Here is a 21,444-nt window from a genome sequence, read left to right as displayed (position 1 = left end):
GAACTCGCATGTTGAGTGAGTCACCAGGGCAGTTGGCGGGCAGAAAATTGCATCGACAATCCCCGCGCTTCTCTCGGCGCAATACAGTGTATTGGATACATTGTAGTTTTCCTTTTGGAACGTACCTCATTTTCAATCATGGAATTCCTTGCTACAATTAATATTTTTATTATTTTGCCTCATGTTTCTTTACACGATACTTCCACAACTAAGCTGCCTGAATACTAATCATTTTTCGCAGAGTACAAAGAATATATGTATGTCCGATAGCGTCGTGATTTGGCCTGTTTACAATCGGGAAGGTGTTTAAAAAGTTGAAGGAAGAATAAAATCTTTTTAAAGGGTGTCAGCGTCTGGAATGCACAGCGGTTCACTGTCCACACTTTGATCTTGTCAGTGGCTGATGTCTTCCAGCAGCTGCTGAGTTGTCAGCTCATCGGTCTTCACCCCCGTGCGGCTCTTCATCTCCAGGAAGAGGCCCTCGATGTCCCGTGGCGGGTCTGCGATGCTGCGACTCCACAGGACCTCTGAGATTCCCAGCAGCTCGCGCACACGCGCCGCGATAGCCTGCCGAGCGCACCGCAGGTGAGTACGTAAAGTCGGACGGGGGTAAGGGAGCCCTTTGATAGAGTGTCTAACTTTTTGTTTGGTGCTCTCGTTTTGCCGAGAATTGAGACTTTTTCGTCTTTTGAGAGGAAGATGAAGGAGCCTGTGTGAGCGTCTTGAATAAAATAATCCTTCGTTATCTGTTTGCACCTGCTTCCGCCTTGTTGCTGCCACACTGAAGCAGACACGCTAAGCTAATTTAGCTGTCAGTTCAGTCTGAGAGACACGGGGTATTTTGATGATCATATTCAGCTGTATGAGAAGGCTTTTAAATGAATCAATCCAAAGTGAATGTAATCCATTGTGTAGGTGTAACCTAATTAAGTGCCCAATGAATCTGTGAGTCTTCAATTTGAATGCTACGCACTGTTAATTCAAATCAAGGTGCACATAGAGTAAAAGTGTTTGACAAGCAGAAAGCAAATGTTGGATATGGTCATGTGTGCTGCGCATTGTCTCTAACCTTCTTTCATATTGTATTATAAGCTTCTATTGTATATTTTAAGACTTGTGAGCGGCTTTCACTACCTGCATGTCTTTAAAATCTGTGATTCCAAGTCTTGGCATATGGACACAATCCACAAAGATCAGCTTCCTGCCCGTGACACAGTTCTCGGTGAAGCACAGCTGCCATGAAAACAATTTAACTGATTATGATCACTATATCGTCGTTATCCTGTGTTGTGTCTGGCGAGCATCAATAACAACCTACTTTATATTGTGGAAATCCAATGGATTCAATCCATGTCGCAACATCTTCAGAACTCCATTGCAGGAACTCCATGTTGCGTGTACCCATGTTACCATGGAAACTGGCTCTTCACAACTCGAGTGTTTAATTTTACTTGTTTGCCTTCACCCTGCTTGTCCCAGAACGAGCGTTGACGCTTAAAACGATTTTCATTATATCTTGACTTTTTTTATTGTTCGTGTACGCACCTTTTGACATATTTTTGACGCGCGCATCGCCAAGAGGTTTGAACCAGAGACAAGTTATATTCCGGTGACGCAATGGTGGCAGCCAATCATCTTCTAGGAAATTGGGGCGTCTGTTGAATACCACATGAGGATTGGTCCGCTGTTTAAACCTCCCGCCTAACAAGGAAGCGAAACAACGACTGCACTCGTTGACGTGTTTTAATCGATTCATAAATCACACGGAGTAATGGTGAGCCACAACCATTGAGCACTCCGATTGGTTTATGGATCGCAGGTTGCGGATCCAACCCCGCCTCCTGTTTTCTTGCCAGGGGACGTTTTGACGGCTTCTACGTGCTTTGTGGGTCGCTTGAAGGACTAAAACTGTAACCTTAGTTTCCACAATGGCAGCAATATTCCGCTCCGTGCTGAAAAAGAAGGTAAATCATAAAACTGGCGTTAAAATGTCAACTTATCGGCTGCTGGGTTGGAGCTAATAGCTACGAAGCTATCTTGCAGCACGCGCTGCTGCTCGCTGTTTGTTCATGAGACTTGGTTGGTCGGTTAAATCCGATCCTATTCGCTCTACTTAAATTGATTGTACAGTAAATGCGTTTTGATTCCTGACATGAAATGGGGCCTTATTTGCACAACGTGAACCAGATTGCCTAGTTGAGTGCTAACCAAATTTGTTTGAATACTTTCCAGACATCCTCCGTGCAGCTGGGCCGTATGTGCTACTCCTCTGTGGTAAGATGAGAATTCGCACGATGCAGTTTATCCAACTCCCCTATATGTAACGTCACGTTGACGTTCAGCGTCAACGTGACAGGGCTCCTTCACGTCACTTTTAGTCTAATTGAAGCACTTTTCACTGCAAAAACAAAACAAAACGTAGAATTATAGTCAAACAAAAGCCCCTTTCCACCCTCTAGTTGTTTTTATTATGAGCAGCATATGTTCTGAATCACTAGTTGTCCAAAAACGTTTGAACCCCTGCTTGCGTTGGCCTTTTACTAGAGCTTGGGCTTCCTCCAACATTACACAAACAATGCGTGTCAGTATCGCAAAATCTTTCTCACTCTGTAAATCTGAATCAAGCTTTTGTCGAGTTCCACAGCAGCCCTCCAAGATAGCTGGTGCCTAACTTTGCATAAATGGCTGCTCTCGGAGTTCAATGTTTTCATCTGAGGTGGTTGCAGCAGTCCTTTTGCTTTGTGGTTCACCAAGAACAAACCCTGTTGAAGTCCAAACCAGTTCAGGGTGTACCCCTACTCTCAATCAAAAACAGCTGAGATAGACTCCTGCAATCATGTTCTCAATGAAGACGTGCTGCAGAAAAATGGAAAGATAGATTAACTCGCACAAGATTCATCAACCCACCAATAAAAGTCCTACAGCCATTAAAAATGCCTTTAAAAAGATAATGGTTCCACATAAAGTTTCCATTTGAGAGTGTACATCACGTGACGATGTATTTGTGTGACCTCTGCAGCCCACCACCAAGCTCTTCATTGATGGAAAATTTGTAGAGTCCAACACATCGGAATGGCTCGACATTCACAACCCTGTGAGTATTTATAGATGCATTTCCTGGCTCTGTTGCACTATCAGAGGTAGTTTGAGGAGATGAAACAAGTACTGCAAAAGATATCGGAGTCCTCGGCAACATTCTGGCAAGCTCATGAAGCCTCGTAAATACGCAAGTCAAATTTACGATGTTGTCAAGGACCAGCAAAAACATTTTGCTATAAATGTTAATGCATGAGCTGATGTAACGACTTCCCCGCATCGGTCGCAGCCGGCGTGTCTGAACGGGTTGTCTCTGCTCCCCCCCCCCCCCCCCCCGCAGGCCACTAATGATGTGGTGGGCCGTGTCCCCAAAGCCACCCAGTCAGAAATGCTGGCCGCCGTGGAGTCCTGTTCCCGCACGTTCCACTCCTGGTCGGAGACGTCCATCCTGAGCCGCCAGCAGATCTTCCTGCGCTACCAGCAGCTCATCAAAGACAACATTGTAAGAGTCGTTGGACACGTGTCATTACAACGACCTTGTGAGAAAATGTCGCCGAAGCTTGTCTGTTGTCCTTTTTTTTATTTTTATTATTTTTTCAATTTTAGAAAGAGTTGGCTAAGATGATCACGTTGGAACAAGGCAAGACGCTGGCAGATGCTGAAGGCGATGTATTCCGAGGACTGCGTGAGTAGAAGTGCCGAGGTTTTTTTGTAATAATCCTCCAATTTGAGGTAAAAAAAAAAAAAACACCAGAAAGCATGTCTGTCCTCATGCAAACGCTTTGTGAAGTTGTTGCAATGAGAAGTTGATACCTTTTCAGCGCAGCGTTTCATTGATTTAAATCGCAGTTTGCCTATGGACAAAGTACAACAAAAAATGAGAAAGGAAAAAAGCAAATGAGGTGTTATTGATCAATTTAAAGTCCCCTCGGGGTAAGTGTTTTTCTTGACTTTCCGGTGTTATTTATCTTCATGGATTGATGCGTTTCCAGTAAAGACAGCTGCACAGTGGATCGCGGCGCGAGGCTTCCTAAAGCGCCCCAGTGAGCTTTTTATGTGCGTCGTCCGGATTGATCGCTGCTGGCCGCTTAATGGGCCGCGATAAAAACACAATTTGGCTCGATCTGTCTTGCTCTCTTTTACTTTTTCTTTCTGATGACGGAAACAGAAATCCTGCCGTTGACTGCGTCGCACGCTCGCCCGCAGTAAAAACGCGGCTTCAGCGAAATGTGGATGCTAGCTTGGGCGCTAAATGGGAACGCTCTGGAGCAGGATGCAAACCTTTTTTTCGACGCCAAAGTGACAAACGCTGTTCCGTAACAGCATGCAGTCACACCCTGTTGACACAAGCTGCGTTTACCCGAAGGCAATCGGCCGCTTCGGAAACTACTGCTCGAGCAAGTGTTTCATTAAGTATGAACTCATTCACTCCCAAAGACGTTTTTAAACGTCTTTTCAGACTTGGTCTAGAATTGGCTGGTGCTGAAATTAAGCATGAAGTAGACGGCTTGCTTAAACATCGTTTTAACAAGTTTGATGAACTCTGACATTTTTGTCAGCCGACTTGACATACTTGTAGCTTTGTCGCCATCCCTCGACAGAGGTCGTGGAGCACGCCTGCAGCATCACGTCGCTGATGCTGGGCGAGACGCTGCCGTCCATCACCAAGGACATGGACACATACACGTACCGCCTGCCCATCGGCGTGTGCGCCGGCATCGCTCCCTTCAACTTCCCCGCCATGATCCCGCTGTGGATGTTCCCCATCGGCATGGTGTGCGGCAACACCTACCTGATGAAGCCGTCGGAGCGCGTCCCCGGATGCACCATGCTGCTGGCCAAGATGCTGCAGGACGCCGGAGCGCCCGACGGCACCCTCAACATCATCCACGGCCAGCACGCGGGTCGGTGCCGTGAACAACGCGGGCGCGGTTTTTAGTCCGAGGAGAATTTGAAAGCCTTTGTGTGTGTGTTTTCAACGCAGCCGTCAACTTCATCTGCGACCATCCCGCCATCAAAGCCATCAGCTTTGTGGGATCCAACCAGGCGGGAGAGTACATCTACGAAAGAGGCTCCAAGAACGGGAAGAGGGTGCAGTCCAACATGGTACGTCTAAGCCTAAAATATTAATACTCACGCTCGCGCAGGGTTCTGCAAAAAAATTGCAGCTTGCTGAATGTATTAGTTGTTTTACCCAGGGTGCCAAAAACCACGGCGTGGTGATGCCGGACGCCAACAAGGAGAACACCATCAACCAGCTGGTGGGCGCCGCTTTCGGAGCGGCCGGCCAGCGCTGCATGGCTCTGTCCACCGCCATCTTTGTGGGCGAGTCTCGCGAGTGGCTCCCGGAGCTGGTGGAGCGCTCCAAATCGCTGCGCGTCAACGCAGGTAAGCAAGCGCCTTGCCCTCCCTGAGTGTCAGTCGCATGTCGTCGATTAACGACGAACATTGTAAAGGCGATCAGCCCGGCGCGGACGTGGGCCCGCTCATCTCTCCCGAGGCCAAGGTCCGCGTGGAGTCCCTGATCCAGAGCGGCGTCAACGAGGGCGCCAAGCTCCTGCTGGACGGCAGAAACGTAAACGTCAAAGGATATGAGAACGGCAATTTTGTGGGACCCACCATCTTGGGCAGCGTAACGGTAATCCTCCGTCAAATCTTCTTTTTCTCTCTCGCCATTGTTTCAGGAAATGCGATGACGTTTTCGACTACCTACAGGTTCCTCAAATTGTCCAGCTTCTTATGTTGGCATTTTTCTCCCTCTTAATTGATGTGAGAAGCCGAGCTTCGTCCCCTACTTTTTATCCTCTATTCAAAAGCTCTGCTGATTTCAAGACTCTCTTTCACGTGTACAGGTTGGAAAACATACTCAAACAAATGTCGTTATTCAAGCAGCCATCTTTTTAATGAGATAAATGAATACAAACGAAAGTGCATTTTTAATTAACCAATACTCAGGTTGGGGCGGTGTCTAAATTAATGCAACAAATATGACGGCACTCTTGATGTCGTTGTAAGTGCTCGGAGGCCACACTTTGCCTGCCCAAGATGTAATGGAGGGTGACCATAGACAGAAATGCCCCTGTAAGAATCTCATCACTCCGAACAAAAGCATCCTAACACTTTTCGACGGTTGCCTCCTTTTCGCTGCGGGTGGGGTATTTATTCAGACGGAACATCGAATCCATAATAAAAGAAAGTTCCACCGCATTGTAGTGTCTTCCCGCAGCTGTTCAGTCTTGTGCCCCCCACTGCGCGTCTATCCCGAGGAAGATGATAAAATACTTGTTTTACGCTTTCACCGAAGCATAAAAAGTTTGAACTTTCAAGCAGCTGCAGGCGAAGACTTGATATTTATTGCATTTAATGATGTCTCCAGCCGGACATGACATGCTACAAGGAAGAGATTTTTGGACCGGTGTTGGTAGTGCTGGAGGCTGACAACCTGGATGACGCCATCTCCATGATCAACAGCAACCCCTTCGGCAACGGCACGGCCATATTCACCTCCAACGGGGCCACGGCGCGCAAATATACGCACGAGGTGGACGTGGGCCAGGTGAAATCAGTCGGCAATAATATATAGGACATTGACATGTCCTCATCGAGAAGGGACTGGGGCATTTACAACATTACCCAAATACAGACGGCAACCTGTCTGCATGTATGATGTAGTGACGGTCGTTTGTGATTTTTCCATAGATTGGCGTGAATGTTCCCATTCCTGTGCCTCTGCCCATGTTCTCTTTCACCGGCTCCAGGGGCTCCTTCAGGGGAGACACTAACTTCTACGGCAAACAGGTCAGAAATCTTTAAAATCGGACATTCGCCACGGAAAAGCAGATTCAGTGACTCAAACGGACCCGTTGCACATTTATTCGCGTAGGGTATCCAGTTTTACACACAGATCAAGACCGTGACGTCGCAGTGGAAAGCCGAGGACGCCACCGTGACCAGCCCGGCGGTCACCATGCCGACCATGGGACGCTAAACCTCCAGCGCTACCTTCAGTGACTTTGACATGTGCCTTAAAAAAACATGATGGAGGAAGGATGCTCTTTTCTTTTTTTTTTTTTTTAAACATAGAAAATGTATTTCGTTGGTGGGTTTTTAAAAAGCTGGGAAACAAACAGGTCATCATCCGCGCGCCTCCTGCGGACAAAGTGTTGCCGATCCTCATCGATATCGCGTTGACAAGTTAGATCCTTTTCGTGATGTCTGCTGTGGTTCCTTTTAAGCCTGTAGGTGCAATAAAATCAAGATTAACCTCCAAGCAGTCACATCAGACGTCTTCCGCCAACTAGAGCTTCCCAGCACACGCATCAAATGATACAGGTGTAGGCTGATTTATGGTCCCATACTAAATGTGATGACATACTTTCATCTGTGATGCTTTCTATATTCCCTGTCAATGTTGTCTGCTCTGTGTCAGATTGAAGTTTAATGCCAATAAACTGCCGAGGTTTATTTGATATTAGTGATGCATGAGATGTGTTTGGAAAGCCTTTTACTGTAAAACGCTATGTCACACTAAACTGTAGATTTATTTGCAAGGCTTGCACAAATTTATCAGCCAAATGCTGCAAAGGTGAACCCTCATGCGTTAAAAAGCGTACCCACTTTTAGCACACTGTATATTACAACACAACGGAAAATAATGTAACAATTTGAAACACATTTGACCTTTTTTTTGGTACGCCATACTCACGGGGAAATGCATTCAGAATATGGATTTTGTTGTTGTTTTTTAAAATTGTTTTAATAATTTCTTTTGGTTTCAAAAAATGCTAAAATCAAAATTGGCCATAATTCAGAGCTGTGCTAACCGAACCATTACGCATCTTTCGACGAGGAGCGTGATGGTGAGACGTCCGTTTCTCCTCTTGACAGTTCGATTTTCACAACTTTGCCAACAGCTAATAAGTCAGATACATGTTGCATGGCAGCTGTTTATTCGACGGTTTTTTTCCGAGTTCTTTTAAACTTGGTTTGATTTGACGTGTTTTCGTAAGCAAGCATGCTGTGGCTTTAGCTCGCGAAAAGTTGCAAAAAAAAGCTAACCGACGAAAGTTTGATTTCACCGCGATCCTTTGGGTTTTGCAGGCTCTTCAGCCCGCGGCCCCGTTGGGACCAGCAGAGAGCACCCCGCAAGCATCCAGACGAGATTTGCGTCTCAACTATTCCAGCGGAGTTGCCCCGATCAACAAAGCATTTTGAAACAAGGAATAAATTTGGCTTGCACGTTTGGAAGTGTGCGTAATGGGTGTTTTATTTGCACTTTATTCACGATCGCCAAGAAAGCAAAATGACGGAACGACGCGATCTCTTTGTGCAACTCGTCTTCAATCGAAAACGAAGTTGGCTTTGCAAACTCTCTCATGATCTCAGGATGACATTCTGAAGGCTGGCAGCGGTAGGAAATACTGGCGGGCTCGAGGGGTTATGGGTGAGGTTGGCGTGCCGTCACGTCGCACACGAGAGACGCCAATCGCGGGACGAGTGCGATCCTCCATCTGCTCTCCGTTTATAAATTTAGCAAGTCGGATGAACACATCATAAGGCTAACCTATGTATACATGTAAAAATTTCGCCGCACAATGGCCGAATGGTAAAAGACAACGCGTGGTAGTCAGGCGACCCGAGTTCGAGACCAGCATGTGCTCCATTTATAAATTGAGCAAGAATCGAACCCGGTTTTCCCGGGTGCTAAGTAGTGTCGTTATCCATTTGACCACGCAAGGTAACAGAACGAACTTTTCGGGGGGTTCAATTTATAGACCTTCCCAATTTCAACGGGACTGATGATAATATATATATGTAATAGTTGCAGACGTCACTGTGAAAAGATAGTCCAGTGGTATATGACAGGAATTCTCCACTGGTGAACTCGGGTTCGAGCCCCGGTGTTGTCCTTTGGCAAAACCTTAGTCATTTGGCACGGATTTTTTCAACACATCACATTCACTTCCTGTTTCAAATTAAAACTTTTTTCTTTCCTGAAGTGACGTCACGGGCGGAAACCTATTTAAGCGGGCCTAACGAGGCAGTCATTCTTTCTCACCTTCGACAGCCTCCGCTCGTCCTCCCGCTGCTCCAGCTCTGCACAGCCGTCCAAGACGGAAAACCTCCAACAAGGCGAGTTTTTTACTCTTTATGAGCCTCTTAAAACGCACCACTTTCGCTCCTTTTGAATGGAAAGCAGCACGTGTGAGCGAAAATGTTTGCTCGAGCATGAGCAATCAAGGTCTCCTGCGACCTTACTTTGCAACAAAACTCCCCTCCCCCCCCCAACCTTCTAGGACTAAAGCGACGTTCGCCGAGAGGGTAAGTAGACAAACCTCGCGAAAATGTTTGCTCGAGCATGAGCAATCAACGTCTCCTGCGACCTTACTTTGCAACAAAACTTTCCCCCCCAACCTTCTAGGACTAAAGCGACGTTCGCCGAGAGGGTAAGTAGACAAAACTCATTTCTAAATTCACAATTAAACCGAACTAATGTGCATGCGTGCGTGTTAATTGTGTCTTTTCTGTTCGCAGGCACAAATCTTCAAATTGACTAAACACAGGCCACTCGCTGTGCGTTTTAATGTGGAATTTAAGTCCTGAACAGTTTGGAGCAAGCCCATTTAATTTGTCTCTTTTTCTATCCACAGGCTTTGCATCTGCTACAGAATGGCCAAATTGACTGCAACACGGTAGAACTGCCACATTTTTAAGATGCCGCCGCACGACAGAGCAAATTCCAATGTGTCGATTGTCATTTCTGTCTCCACAGGCTCATGTCGACCGAACAACCCATAAAATGGCTGCCATCCTGTGGAGTTTTGGGCGTCGGCAGGTCTTTGGCATGTCGACCAAATATCGGGGTGCTGAGCCAGGCGCTTGGAAGGTTGAATATTTAAAAGTCCAGAACTTACGTTTCCGTGTCTTTCAGGCCACCGTGCTGTTGAAGAGGCGTCCAGCTCTGCTCTCCTCACAGGTGGAGCAAACTTGCATACACGTGTGACTACTCGAAATTCAATCAGCACGTGATTGACTAAAGATTGGGCACAGGTGTCAAAATCAGATGTGTAAAAAAAAGTGTTTGGCTTCAACCAAAGGAGCTTCTCCTCACCCAACTCCCGGGAAGCTCGTTGACCTGCTGGTTGAGTCGGTGCACCTGTGGCTCAAACCATGGCGGGGCTCTTAATTCTGGCCCTGTCACACTTACCCAATCAGGTGCGTTGCACCAGGGAGAGAAGGAGGAAACTTCTCAGCGGAGTGGCACCTGCTCATCATGTGCGTTTGTCCACCAGATGGTGGTGAAAGACCAGAGACGTTGTGAAGCCAGTCGTCCCTCAACGTTTGGACCAGTTGCTTGTCGGCAGGCCCTCAGGAAACGTGGAGTCACGATCCATCTGATGTCACACACGCAGACTGGTGACTGGAGCTTCACCCAAACAGCACTGCATCTTTTGTTTTCAAGCACACTCACCTGCTTTTTCTTTGACTCTGCATGCAGTGCAGCCAGAGACCCTGCACCAGCTGGGCAAAGAGGCAAATGCGACAAGCTTGTAGCAGGTCCTCGCTGCTGCCTCCATTTTCAACGTTGCCGTTGAAACGTACAAAGAGTGACTGGTCTCTCGTTTGTGGTGTTGGTGTTGATCACGCTCGACCAACTGTCGCAGCAAAAGGTTCCAGTTAATCAACACTTGAAAAAAGTTGAAAAATGAGGAGCAGAGTAAAACGGAACTGCGTTAGTTTGTAATTGGTGTCTACCGACCTGTACATTGTCTTTCAGATGGAGTGCGATGAGGTGAAACGTAACTGCCCCATCCGCCGGTAAGGAGTCTCGGTTCAACAAGCCTGTTTTCATTATTCAGAGTAGCAGGAAGCTTGTTCTTGGGTCCTCCGTGCCACAAGAGGGAGTAACCTGCTCACCGCCAGAGTCCACAGACCTGTAGGCAACACTTTTTGCTCTTCTTCCTGTTCCTCGCAAGGTGCTGAAGTCAAACTTTGGGCCAGCCTGAAAAGTAGGAGACATTTACACTCGTTCAATGCACCATCATGACTTTTTTTTTTTTTTTTCCCTCCCCAGGCGTCCTGCTCTCGAAAGCCCCAACAGTCTATCTCCCTGGTAAGTTTCATGCCCAACACATCTTTGTCTGCACAAGAAATTGACTTGCGTGTAACTCACGGATGCCTTTCCTCTCAGGTCAACACACGTGTATCACGTTCTTCTCAAGAGCCGACCAGCAACAAGCAGACTGCCATCCAACTTGCAACTTTTTCCTCTGCTGTGTGATTGTCTACTCTGCAAAAGAAATAAAGCTTGATTACAAAGAACATTTCAACTCTCAACTTCATTTTTAAACATCACCACAATCTAACTTAAAACAATTTATTTTCATTTTTTGCCTAAACTTTAGTTTTTTTGAAGAAATCTTTTTTCCAAATTTTTTCAAAAAAAAATTTCAGAATTTTTTTTCCTGGCAGAAAAATCCAGAGTGGGTGTGGCCTAGCTGGAGTGATGGCTGATGATTCGCTGAGGGCAGTAAAAGTGGGTGTAGCATGACGATAACATGCTGTGATTGGTGGAAAGGGGGTGTGATCATGCAAATTAGGTGTTCTCCGATCGGTGAATTCCAAAGGAGGCGTGGCCATGCAAATTTGGAGCAATACGATTGGCCAGAATTCGGAAAGTGGGCGTGGGTATGCAAGTTGATCGATTCTGATTGGCTATGCAAATGTATGCAAAAGAGGGCATCACCCTGATTGGTGGATTTCAAATTGGGTGTGGTTTGGGCGAGCTTTGCAGAAAAATTTCTAAGTCCCACTGGAGTTTTGAGGTGAGAGCTGCACTTCGGTCACACCAGACAGTCTTTTCACTGTTCCCATGGGTTTCACATGACCCAAAAGCTCGATTCCTGTAGTTTCGAGTCATGTGGTGACCCAAGGGAACAGTGAAAAGACTGTCTGATGTGACTGAAGCCCAAGTCTGAGCTCAAGACTTCAGTCTTTGAAAAGGCTTTGAGTGAGTTGAGCATGGATTTGGTCATGAAAGGCAAAGACTCAAATTCAAGTTGAACAATTTATTGTACAGAAAAGCGAACATGACAATGTAAAAGCATTTGACCAGTCAATCTTTGTGTGGGCCAGTTCAAGTTGCACGCACACAAACACTGACGACAGGCCCGAGATGAGAGCATGTGCTTGACCAGCTCATGCCTGATGTCACTGACATCTCATGACACACCAAGGTGGGACATGAGCACGTCTGACTTCTCTCACAGACAAAAACTAACTGCCGTGTACTCCACAACAACATGATCACACTCTTCTGGTCAAGTTTTTAAATGACATTGAAGTGGGCCAAGTTAGTCATATGGATGCATATATTTATATAGGCATACATAGACACATTTTTAAACTAACTTGGTCCACTTCAAGGTTTAAAAACATATTCCAGAAGTGCTTGATGATGCTCGGGTTGTCTATGTGGAGTTGACACTGTTGTGCAGTACACGAAGCAGAAGTTGAGGTTGAGTGAGAGACAGACAGGCGGGCACACTCACCTCCACCTTGTGGTGCAACGTGACATCAGACATCAGCTCTTCAGGTACACCACACAGCTCAGGACTCACACGTGTCCAAATGCAGGTTGGCATCCCTTCCGCATGTCCTCCGAGGCTGGCGGCTGCGCCTTTGGCCCAGTCATCTGACTAATCTGGTCAGGCAGAAAAACAAAAGTGGAAAGTCACACACTGTAGTCCATAAAAAAAGAGTTGTTTCTTTTTTCTTTTTAATTTGAGTCATTATTCGTAAAGTGGCATACTTTTACTTTCAACCCGTCCATTTCCAAACGTGCCCGCACTCGCAATGCAACTGTTGGAGCGATCCACTCGCGGCTCTCTCACCACACCTAAAGTACAATGAGCAACCTCCTTTCGAAAAACAAGTGAACAAAGCCACAGGTGCATTTGTGTGAATAGTTTTGAAACAAATCTGTCCCTTGACAGCTGAGGTCTACTTGTCGACGGCGTGCTCGCTCACTGCCCCCTTTGCTGACGTTGTTTTTTTACGATAACTTCCAGTGACTTAGTGAGTCACAACTAAATTAGAGGAGCAACGTATCGTCACAACGCTCCCATCCGTCTACCTCTAATATATACATTCACAGATAAACTGCGAAGTCAGTTTAGAATGTTAAAATTACTCACCGAGAAAAGGGCTTGTGGACAGCGGAAATACTTGCTCATTGAACCGGATGTGGTACCATTCTTGTGCTTGTACTTATTCTTCTTCTTGGTGAATTGGATGTCTTTAGTTCATATCGCCCCCTACTGTCCGGGAAACCACAAAGTAGACTGGATAAGTAGACTGAGAAATGTATGCACATTTTAAAAAAAGAACATTGAGACCTGAAAAGTTTTAGAAATCAAATTTTACAAAACGGGGGGAATGAGGGCTCAAAGGTAATAAAAAAGGAAATAGAAAGAAATGGGGCTTCATTTTTTTTTTAATAATTAAAAAAACTACGCCGATGAACAAAATAACTATGCTTAAACATTCAAATAATTCATATTTGCAAAACCAAACCAGAAAACACTTTTTTTCACTTTATTTAAAGTAACTACAAAAACGCATATAAGTTATTTGGTTGTCTGTTTTCTCATTAGTTAAGCAAGAAAGTGAAGAATGTGGAAGCAAGTTGGACCCTGGGCGCCACCCTGGATCACTTTGAAAATCTCCAAATACATCAAGGTGGCGGCGCTTGTTGAAAAGGTCCCCATTCTTTGCCTGTAATGTTGACAGGTTTGCAGAGGTAACGATTACCTTTCAGAAATCTTAGGGACGCTTTTTTCTTGATATAAATGTTGATCTTTGACACTTTGCAGTGCAGAAGTGCAGGGTTCGATTCCAGCAAAGTGCGGCCGGTTGACATCAAAGACACGCCTCGTCACGGACACCTAGTCAACTGGCCGCGCTTTGTGTCCGTGACTAGGCGTGTCTTATGGTCAACCTGCCGCGCTGCAAAGGTCATTAAATCACAACAAAAAACGAAATCAATATGCAGCAGTTTAATTTAACATCACCTTCCCCATGTTGTTTGTACAGTACATTTTGACGGTACATCTAATGGAAGGCAAAATTCAGATGTACCTCATACTGAAAGCAGGCAGGACAAGCATTGCACATTGCACAGTGCAGTCGACCCTGCATGTTGGAAGTCTTAAGTCAGCGATGTCCATGTTTTGTTCAGACAGTGTTTGTCAGGCAGCCGTGTCCAGCCGAACGTCCCTCAGAGGCTGCATGAAGAACCTGAAGATCACCAAAGCTTCAGAGGTCATGGAGGTGCACTTCAACAAGGCTCTGGAAGTCCAAGGAGTTCAACCGCTCTTGTATCCCGCCGTTGCTGCCTCACAATCAACCCACACTTGAAGCGACTTCCCATTTTCCCTCCGCAGCTCCATTTCGGTCCGACTTAATGTTCAATAAATACGGTCAACGTCTCCTTAATTTTGTGCATTTGCCCCGTTTCATCACAACACTCACTCAACTGTTCAAAACAATCAGGATCACCCATCTATTATTTTTGAACAGCTGGTATGTTTCCTCGCTTCCAATTTAAATTAGCTTACCTTCATCCACCACCACCACTTGGCTAGTTTCAAATAGCCAAGTGGTGGCCTTTCCATTCATTTCTATAGCAGTGCCACCACATCTCCATGAGTGGGCCCTTCTGTCGTCATGGTGACAAGCTGGTGTGGAGAAGAGAGGACACTCACAGATTCTGCGGGACCTGAGGGAATGATAAGCGGACATAAGTGCTCATGTCAAGGACTCACGCTTACGATACATGGTCTTTTTTTTCGGCTAAAAAGGCTTTACTATACGTGGTCGTTTTTTTCGGCAAAAAACGCGTTACTATACATGGTGGGGGTTTTTTTCGGGCTAAAAACGCCTTACTATACATTGTCAGGTTTTTTTGGGCTAAAAATGCCTTTCTATACATTGTGGGCTTTGGGGGGCTAAAACCGCCTTACTAGACATGGTCGTTTTTTTCGGGCTAAAAATGCCTTCCGCTACATGGTCGTTTTTTTTTCACCAAAAAACGCCTTACTATACATGGTCATTTTTACCGGCAAAAAATGCCTTTCTATACATGGTCGTTTTGTGGTGCTAAAAACACCTCACTCGACATGGTCGTTTTTTTCGGCAAAAACGCCTTGGCTTGACAATCTAAAACAGCCTCATTTACACGGTCATTAGAAAAACCGTACAAGTGTATATGCAAACGATGGCCGAGACCTGGATTCGAACCCTGCACCTCTGCACTGTCAAGCCAAGTGACTAACCAGTCGACCACATTGGCAGTGCGATATCATGGTCGCAACTAACAACCCAAAAAGGCCTTTGGCTACATAGTCGCCCAAAAAGCTTGACACGCAAATAATGGCTGAGACCTGGATTCGAACCCTGTACCTCTGCGATGTTAAGCCAACGCTCTAACCAGTCAACCACAGTTGTGGTGCTCTTCCTAGCCTGTAAGAACCCAAAAAGGTCTTCAAATACATAGTCGTACAAAAAGCTTGACAAGCAAACCACGCACCCCTGAGGAAGGCCAAAAACATTGTCCTTCTCACCCTCCCCAAAAAAGCCACCACGGAGGTAATTGTACTTAAAATAAGTGGCTTCATCCCTAATAAAAACACCAGTCCACCAACCTGGTGACCTGAGCATGGCGTGATGGGGGTTGACGGCATCCACACCGGTGGCCATGGGGACCAGGCTGGCCCTGCTCTCGCAGTCGACCTCCAGGAGGCTGCTGTGTGTCAGGGCCTCAGCTGTCACACAAATGAACCAAAAGTGACATTGTCTGCCGTGTGTCATTCCATCTTGTATCTGTCTGCTATTATTTTTTTCAAACCCCACACCCACACTGTAAAAATAACCCAGATAGAAGCACAATAAGGGACTAATAAAGGATACCTTATCTTACATGTTCAATTAGACCTCGCATGCCAGAATACAAGTGCCTATTTTTTGAGCCCGTCTGTCTGCCTCACAACACCCGCGATCCACACCATGACGCGTTTGTGTCGATAAATAATTTGGCTTGCCAGAAGAAGAGCTCATTGGGAGCTCTCCGCGATTCACCCTTTAAATTGTTCAGTGCACCTCATATGAGAGACAAAAGCAGCAAGACAGTTTTTATTTATTTTAAAAAGCACACTGTTGGAAAAACTCAAGGGAGGAGCTAAATGCACTTGAGCCTGATGATTGGTCAGCCATAAAGAAAAGTGGCACTTTTTAAACCACAGTCGACCCAGGGGAAGCGCGGTGTCCTCATGGTTCACGCCTGCCTCACAGTCGAGAGGTATTGGGTTCAGATCTCAGACCGTCCTGTGAACATTAGAGGAAGTGTGTGTGTGTGCGTGTATGTCTCAAGACCTGTTTCCCTGTTTTCAGGTGCGAGGCTCTCCTCCCCGTGACGTCTCCTTATATGGACGTTCCTGCTTCCGGACTGAGAGAATGTCTTCCCACAGATCCCACATTGGTGAGGCTTCTCCCCTGGGTCACACGTAATATCTAAAAGTCACTCACACCACACACACACATTCATATTGCCGGGGGGTGGGGGGATTGTACTGACCAGAATGTACGAGCATGTGTTTTCTCAGACTGGAATACTCGGCAAAGGAGCGCCCACAACCGTCTGCTTCACACACAAAAGGCTTCTCTCCTAAACACACACACACGCGTTTATTTTCACAAATATGATCAAATCACCACAATATTTTTTAATCAGAACCCCCCCCCCCCCCCAAAAAAAAGTAATGTGTGAAATTTAATGCTCCCCATTTAAAAGGCATTTTTATCACCTGTGACTGCAATTCCACTGCGCCCCACCGTGGTGCTAAAATGTGTGTGTGTCATAAACAATGGATAATGGCTGCTCTGTTAATCTGACTCTGGCAAGAGGAGGGGACCGGAATACGCTGTTAAATAATCTGAAAATCCCACCAAAGCCGCAGACGGGTCAAATCATCCCCGGTCTGTGATGGTTTCGGTGCGTTTGCTCACCGGTGTGCACGCGTTTGTGGTTCTTTAGGTTTCCGGCTGTGGTGAACTTCTTTCCACAGTTGTTCTCCTTGCATACAAAAGGCTTGTCGCCGCTGTGCGTCCTCATGTGAACCTGAAGACGCTGCAGCACGTAGAAGCTCTTACCGCAGCCCTCCGCCACGCAGCGGAACATGCGGTCATTCCTGACAACAAACAATGAACAAGGCCGAGAAGCCTGTGATCACGAGGGACGTTAAAATGCGACTTAAAATATGGCCTAGAATACATTTTTAAGATGAGGCCTTTTTTTTTTTTTTAAAGAACGGTCAAGACTCATGAAAGTGACTTTTTGTAAACCTTTTCAAAGTCTTTCCAATGAAAGCCATGTTATCTCTGCCGTCACCTGTGTGTTTTGAGGTGATACTTGAGATGAGCAGGCCAGGTGAACGTCCTGCAGCAGCCCTCAAAAGAGCAGCGGAGGATCTGCCTGGCGGCGAGGGGGCGCCCGGTCCGAGGCGGCGGGAGCGGCGCTTGCGGCGGCACCGTCTCCTCTCGCTTCTCGCCACCCGAGGGCAAGTCGTGCGTGAGGTGGCCTAGGCAACGGACAAGCCCGTCAGTAAGCCGATGTCAGTCAGTGCAAACACAACGAAGCTGGTAGTGCTTTTCTAACATCAAGAGGAGTTCAAAGATGAACCACAAGACCTTAGGGCGTCACTTAAATATTTATCTTCTGGGTCTTGATCTCAGCAACACACCCGAAGACACACAAGCATTTATTACTCGAGATGAAGACGTGCCAAGCATGCAGAATGGCCGATAAATTGGTTGTGATCTTTACGCTTGCGTTGAGAGGTGCTGCAAAGTGTTGCGTCGTCGCCAATTACGCTTCCCCCTTCATCTCAGCACTGACCTCATTCGGCTCAGCTCCCTCCTTTCAAGTAGTGTGTGTCCAAGTCAGCTTTTGCCTTCTAATTCTAGCTTTCACAGCTACCGTAACATAAAAACCGTCTCACTTAGATTGTTTTTGTGGCTTGTATCGACTGTCTAATTGGAGGTAACTGAGTGAACGATGAAGGGGATGAGATCAAGGGGCCTTTCCTGAGTTTTGTTTTTGTTTGCGAGTGAGGAAGTTGCACCGACCGGGATGTGATCTTGAAGAAGGGAATGGATTCTATGAGTGACTGGAAGAATATTTTTACCAGCGTTAAAATTCGGAAACTTCCTACTACGTTGTAAATGATGTCACAGTGAGTTGTGTTTATTGTTGCCAAAAGAAAAAGGCGGCAGCTTTACCGTTGGTGACGTTGGCTGATCTGGCATCCTGACTGGCCTTGGCATCCCGTGCCAGCTCCGCCCGCGTGGCTGCAATGAGGCTGTCGTGGGCCAGCTCCTGCACCCGCAAGTACCAGGGGGTGATGCCATCCAGACCATAGTCTCCCGTCGAGACGTCGTCGCCCGTTCCGTCCCCGGCAAAGATGAGGGACTCCGAGGAGGCCGTGATGCCTGGGACAATTTTTGACATTGAAACCAAATATCAATTGCCGCATGATAGCATCATTACTTCAACACGACAAATTTATGGATTACGAGTTTTGAAAACTGTCAACGATAATAGTTATCATCTATTAATGTTCAAGTGAGTGTGAACACGGTAACAAACCTACTGCAGAATCTCAACATTATTTATTCCACATGACAATTTGATTATTTCGGTGCAGATTTTAGCATGGGTCATGCAAGTTGATACACATAAAATGATGCAGGGGGCCGGATTTGGCCCCCCGAGCCTTGAATATGACACCCGTGCTTGAGACAAAGTAGTTCACGAAAACTTGAGTGTTGCGTACCTTTTGCCAGGTTCAGCAGAACGTAGGACGTGCCGTCCGACTGCTGCAGGTCATGGAGGATGGGCGGCGGACTGGGCGAGTCCCGCGGGTGTGCCACATGCATCTGCTGCACCGCCAGCAGGCTCTGTTGTGACACGCCCCCCAGCTCTGACAGTGACGCGGAACTCTCCGGTTGGGGGCTCAGCGTTCCGTCTGAACAGAAAAGGAAAATTATATTTGCATCTAAATTATTCCACAAACATTGAATGCCTGTGACCTTTGATCCCTCACATGGCACTGCACCAAAAACCGGCATCATTGTGTTCAAGATATCCCCATGTGGGTGCAAGAAGACTTCAGAAAACCAACGTTAGCGAAACAGTTTGGCACCACATCCGTAAGGGCAACTCAAAACTCTGAGCATGCAAAGCAAAAGCCATTTATCAACCACACCCAGAAACGCTGCTGGCTTCTCAGGGCCCGCGCTTATCTCAGATAGTAATGCAAAGTGGAAAAGTGTTCTGTGGTCTGATGAGTCAACTTTTTAAATTATTTTGGGAAATTGTGGACATCGTGTCCTGGAGCACAAAGAGGTAAAGGGACTGTTATACATGCAAGGTTCAAAAGCCAGCATCTGTGATGACATGAGGCTGCGTTAGTGCCGAACATAAAACATCCATATTATTGCATTCTGCATTGACGTAATTTTAAAGCATGATTTAAAACCTTTTGTACAAATTAAGTCGTGTAATGTGACCTGTGAGCTGCAGGTGGCTACACAGAGAGCTGCCGACAGGGGTCAGCAACGGCAGGCAGGGATGTTTGGACTCTGTGTCCTCCAGATCCTGGACCAGTGGGATGGACGCGTTCTGGACAAACTGCACCAGCAGCTGAGAAGAGGACACAGTTATTTTCCAATAAAGGTGACATTACATAAATGTGATTGTTGTTTTTTCGTAAACACGGTGCGATTTTCCAATGTCAAGAATCACAGTCTCCATTACAGCAAATAAGCAACACTTCTTTTCAGTATCATTCCCACAAAAGGATTACGAGGAGCTACTTGTTCAGCTAACATAATGTCAGACACATAGAAATTATAAGACTCCAGGCTCTTGACAAAATCGAAGTCATCGCAAGTGTATGCACTCTTGCTTACAATCAAGAAATTCAAGATGTTGTGACAGTTTGTGAACTTCATTAGTATCTATACTTCCAACTAACTTTCCTATTTCGTGTTTTCATTTGCGTGTGCGTGCCCTTAAACACGGCGACGGGAAATTATGCATTGTGGGTAAAGTGTACTGTTTAATGCATTTCATATACACTACAACGTCATGGTTGCACAAGGTTACCTCTGGTTTGGAATCGAGCTCATCGGAAAGCATGAGTCTCTCTCGGTGTCACCTGTAAAGCAAACAGCAGAGACGATTAGAAGCGAAACTTTCTTCACGAATAAAGGGCACGAAATTGATCTCCGAACCTTAAGAAGCTTAGAAGTGAGGTTCTGAGGTGGTCATAACAAGTTTGTGGTCATCTTGAAGTCGGAAACATGGCGCCCCCAGCTGTAGCGGCAAAACATTAACAGTCAGATAAAATGTCACCTATCTTAAGAGTTGCTTATTTCGTTTGCAATTACATCACGACGAAGAGGCCACCAAATAACAATAAGTGAAAAACATACCAAATGTTGGGTAACTAGTGTTGTGAGCCACAAGCTAACTAGCTACATAGCAGCAGCTACCGACTCGCCAACGGTCTAAAAACACCACCGGTTTAAGTAGTACATTAAAATAACACTTCAAGTCTGTTTCTCACCTCATAAAAGCATCGTTATGTTGAAACTGTGCCAGGACAGGCTGGTTTATTCCAACCGAACAAGAATGTTAGGATAGTACTGCTAGTTGGTAGGCTAGCGGCTCCATTCAAAATCGTCACAGATGGACTAATCAAAACGCCTCTTCCGCCTTCTCCGTCCTCATCATCCACGATCACTGTCGCCATCTTGTGACCAAGAATGGACACGACAGGGTTGGTTTGCCTTTGGACTGAAAGCATTTATTACACAAGAAATGAGATGGAAAATACAAAAATGAGACACAATATTTTAGACACAAATAAAAAAAAATACCTTAAAATTGTAATTCTATTCTACTCATGCTGATTTAATCATTAAATATTGACCAATTTTAAGCAGAAATAACTGTGTATGATGACAGGTCCTACTCAGATTTATATCGAGAGAAAAAGCGAGCGAGCGAGCACAGAGAGAACATGCAAACTCCATACAGGAAGGCCAGAGCCAGAATCGAGCCCTGCACCTCTGCACTGCAAGGCCGACGTGCTGACCAGTCAAACCACAAGCTAGACTTGCATGGGCTATGAAGCTGCGGGATTGAACACCGCACACAAAAACCATTTATGCGCACATACCCTTTCTCACATTGACTAACGCTCATTCTCTCACATACTTAATCATCTACTCTCAGAGCCACATACACTCACACTCATCCTCATTCCCTCACTTGATAAGGAGCAG

At 46.1% G+C, this 21,444-nt stretch overlaps 3 protein-coding genes across 15 annotated transcripts; 1 reads left to right on the top strand and 2 right to left on the bottom strand.

Annotated features, from left to right (window-relative positions):
- Positions 1-393: 393 nt before the first annotated feature.
- On the bottom strand, positions 394-1,417 carry LOC147187640 (sterile alpha motif domain-containing protein 15-like). The gene is made up of 3 exons (XM_086100001.1): positions 1,319-1,417; positions 1,135-1,233; positions 394-567 (listed from the first exon to the last, which is right to left on the bottom strand). Exons 1-3 carry the CDS (start codon positions 1,403-1,405, stop codon positions 394-396), a joined length of 360 nt encoding a protein of 119 aa, XP_085956127.1. The 5' UTR covers positions 1,406-1,417.
- LOC147187639 (methylmalonate-semialdehyde/malonate-semialdehyde dehydrogenase [acylating], mitochondrial-like) lies at positions 427-7,505 on the top strand. Of its 2 annotated transcripts, none has more exons than XM_086099989.1 (12): positions 427-585; positions 2,233-2,274; positions 3,020-3,094; positions 3,377-3,538; positions 3,643-3,721; positions 4,638-4,940; positions 5,021-5,142; positions 5,235-5,424; positions 5,493-5,674; positions 6,413-6,592; positions 6,736-6,834; positions 6,920-7,505. In XM_086099989.1, the coding sequence occupies exons 2-12, from the start codon at positions 2,257-2,259 to the stop codon at positions 7,022-7,024; spliced, it is 1,515 nt and encodes a 504-aa protein (XP_085956115.1). In that variant the 5' UTR covers positions 427-585; positions 2,233-2,256; the 3' UTR covers positions 7,025-7,505. The 2 variants fall into 2 exon arrangements, with proteins under 2 accessions (XP_085956115.1, XP_085956114.1); XM_086099988.1 differs by lacking the exon at positions 427-585 and adding an exon at positions 1,798-1,964.
- Positions 6,894-20,884, bottom strand: znf410 (zinc finger protein 410). Of its 12 annotated transcripts, XR_015097610.1 has the most exons (21): positions 20,724-20,882; positions 20,389-20,470; positions 20,261-20,312; positions 19,663-19,795; positions 18,927-19,118; positions 18,373-18,582; positions 17,483-17,672; positions 17,101-17,282; positions 16,670-16,759; positions 16,468-16,587; positions 15,741-15,860; positions 14,176-14,815; positions 13,233-13,355; positions 12,848-12,956; positions 12,588-12,739; positions 11,210-11,326; positions 10,796-11,038; positions 10,508-10,691; positions 10,148-10,430; positions 9,951-10,069; positions 6,894-9,217 (listed from the first exon to the last, which is right to left on the bottom strand). XR_015097610.1 is itself a non-coding variant. In XM_086099991.1 (12 exons), exons 3-12 carry the CDS (start codon positions 20,291-20,293, stop codon positions 14,718-14,720), a joined length of 1,368 nt encoding a protein of 455 aa, XP_085956117.1. In that variant the 5' UTR covers positions 20,294-20,312; positions 20,389-20,470; positions 20,724-20,882; the 3' UTR covers positions 14,079-14,717. The 12 variants fall into 12 exon arrangements, 1 of the variants encoding a protein (XP_085956117.1); XR_015097606.1 differs by having other exon boundaries at positions 9,951-10,430; XR_015097607.1 differs by having other exon boundaries at positions 6,894-10,069.
- Positions 20,885-21,444: the final 560 nt, after the last annotated feature.

This window comes from Hippocampus guttulatus, chromosome 20 (assembly GCF_054856545.1).
Source record: "Hippocampus guttulatus isolate MCC_2025c chromosome 20, RoL_Hgut_1.0, whole genome shotgun sequence".
NCBI classification, from domain to species: Eukaryota; Metazoa; Chordata; class Actinopteri; order Syngnathiformes; family Syngnathidae; genus Hippocampus; species Hippocampus guttulatus.
This window is presented reverse-complemented; position numbering and strand designations above follow the sequence as displayed.

What these genes read in the sequence shown, in the direction of transcription:
- LOC147187640 (XM_086100001.1), bottom strand. Translation starts at nt 1,405, where the DNA reads ATGGGTACACGCAACATGGAGTTCCTGCAATGGAGTTCTGAAGATGTT. An exon ending in TTGGATTTCCACAATATAAA is followed by an intron (nt 1,234 to 1,318) that starts GTAGGTTGTTAT and finishes TTTTCATGGCAG; the next exon opens with CTGTGCTTCACCGAGAACTG. An exon ending in CAGATTTTAAAGACATGCAG is followed by an intron (nt 568 to 1,134) that starts GTAGTGAAAGCC and finishes TGCGCTCGGCAG; the next exon opens with GCTATCGCGGCGCGTGTGCG.
- LOC147187639 (XM_086099988.1), top strand. Translation starts at nt 1,929, where the DNA reads ATGGCAGCAATATTCCGCTCCGTGCTGAAAAAGAAG. An exon ending in ATCGCTGCGCGTCAACGCAG is followed by an intron (nt 5,425 to 5,492) that starts GTAAGCAAGCGC and finishes AACATTGTAAAG; the next exon opens with GCGATCAGCCCGGCGCGGAC. An exon ending in ACGAGGTGGACGTGGGCCAG is followed by an intron (nt 6,593 to 6,735) that starts GTGAAATCAGTC and finishes ATTTTTCCATAG; the next exon opens with ATTGGCGTGAATGTTCCCAT.
- znf410 (XM_086099991.1), bottom strand. Translation starts at nt 20,293, where the DNA reads ATGCTTTCCGATGAGCTCGATTCCAAACCAGAG. An exon ending in AGCTCGATTCCAAACCAGAG is followed by an intron (nt 19,796 to 20,260) that starts GTAACCTTGTGC and finishes TCCTCTTCTCAG; the next exon opens with CTGCTGGTGCAGTTTGTCCA. An exon ending in TCTGCTGAACCTGGCAAAAG is followed by an intron (nt 18,583 to 18,926) that starts GTACGCAACACT and finishes AAATTGTCCCAG; the next exon opens with GCATCACGGCCTCCTCGGAG.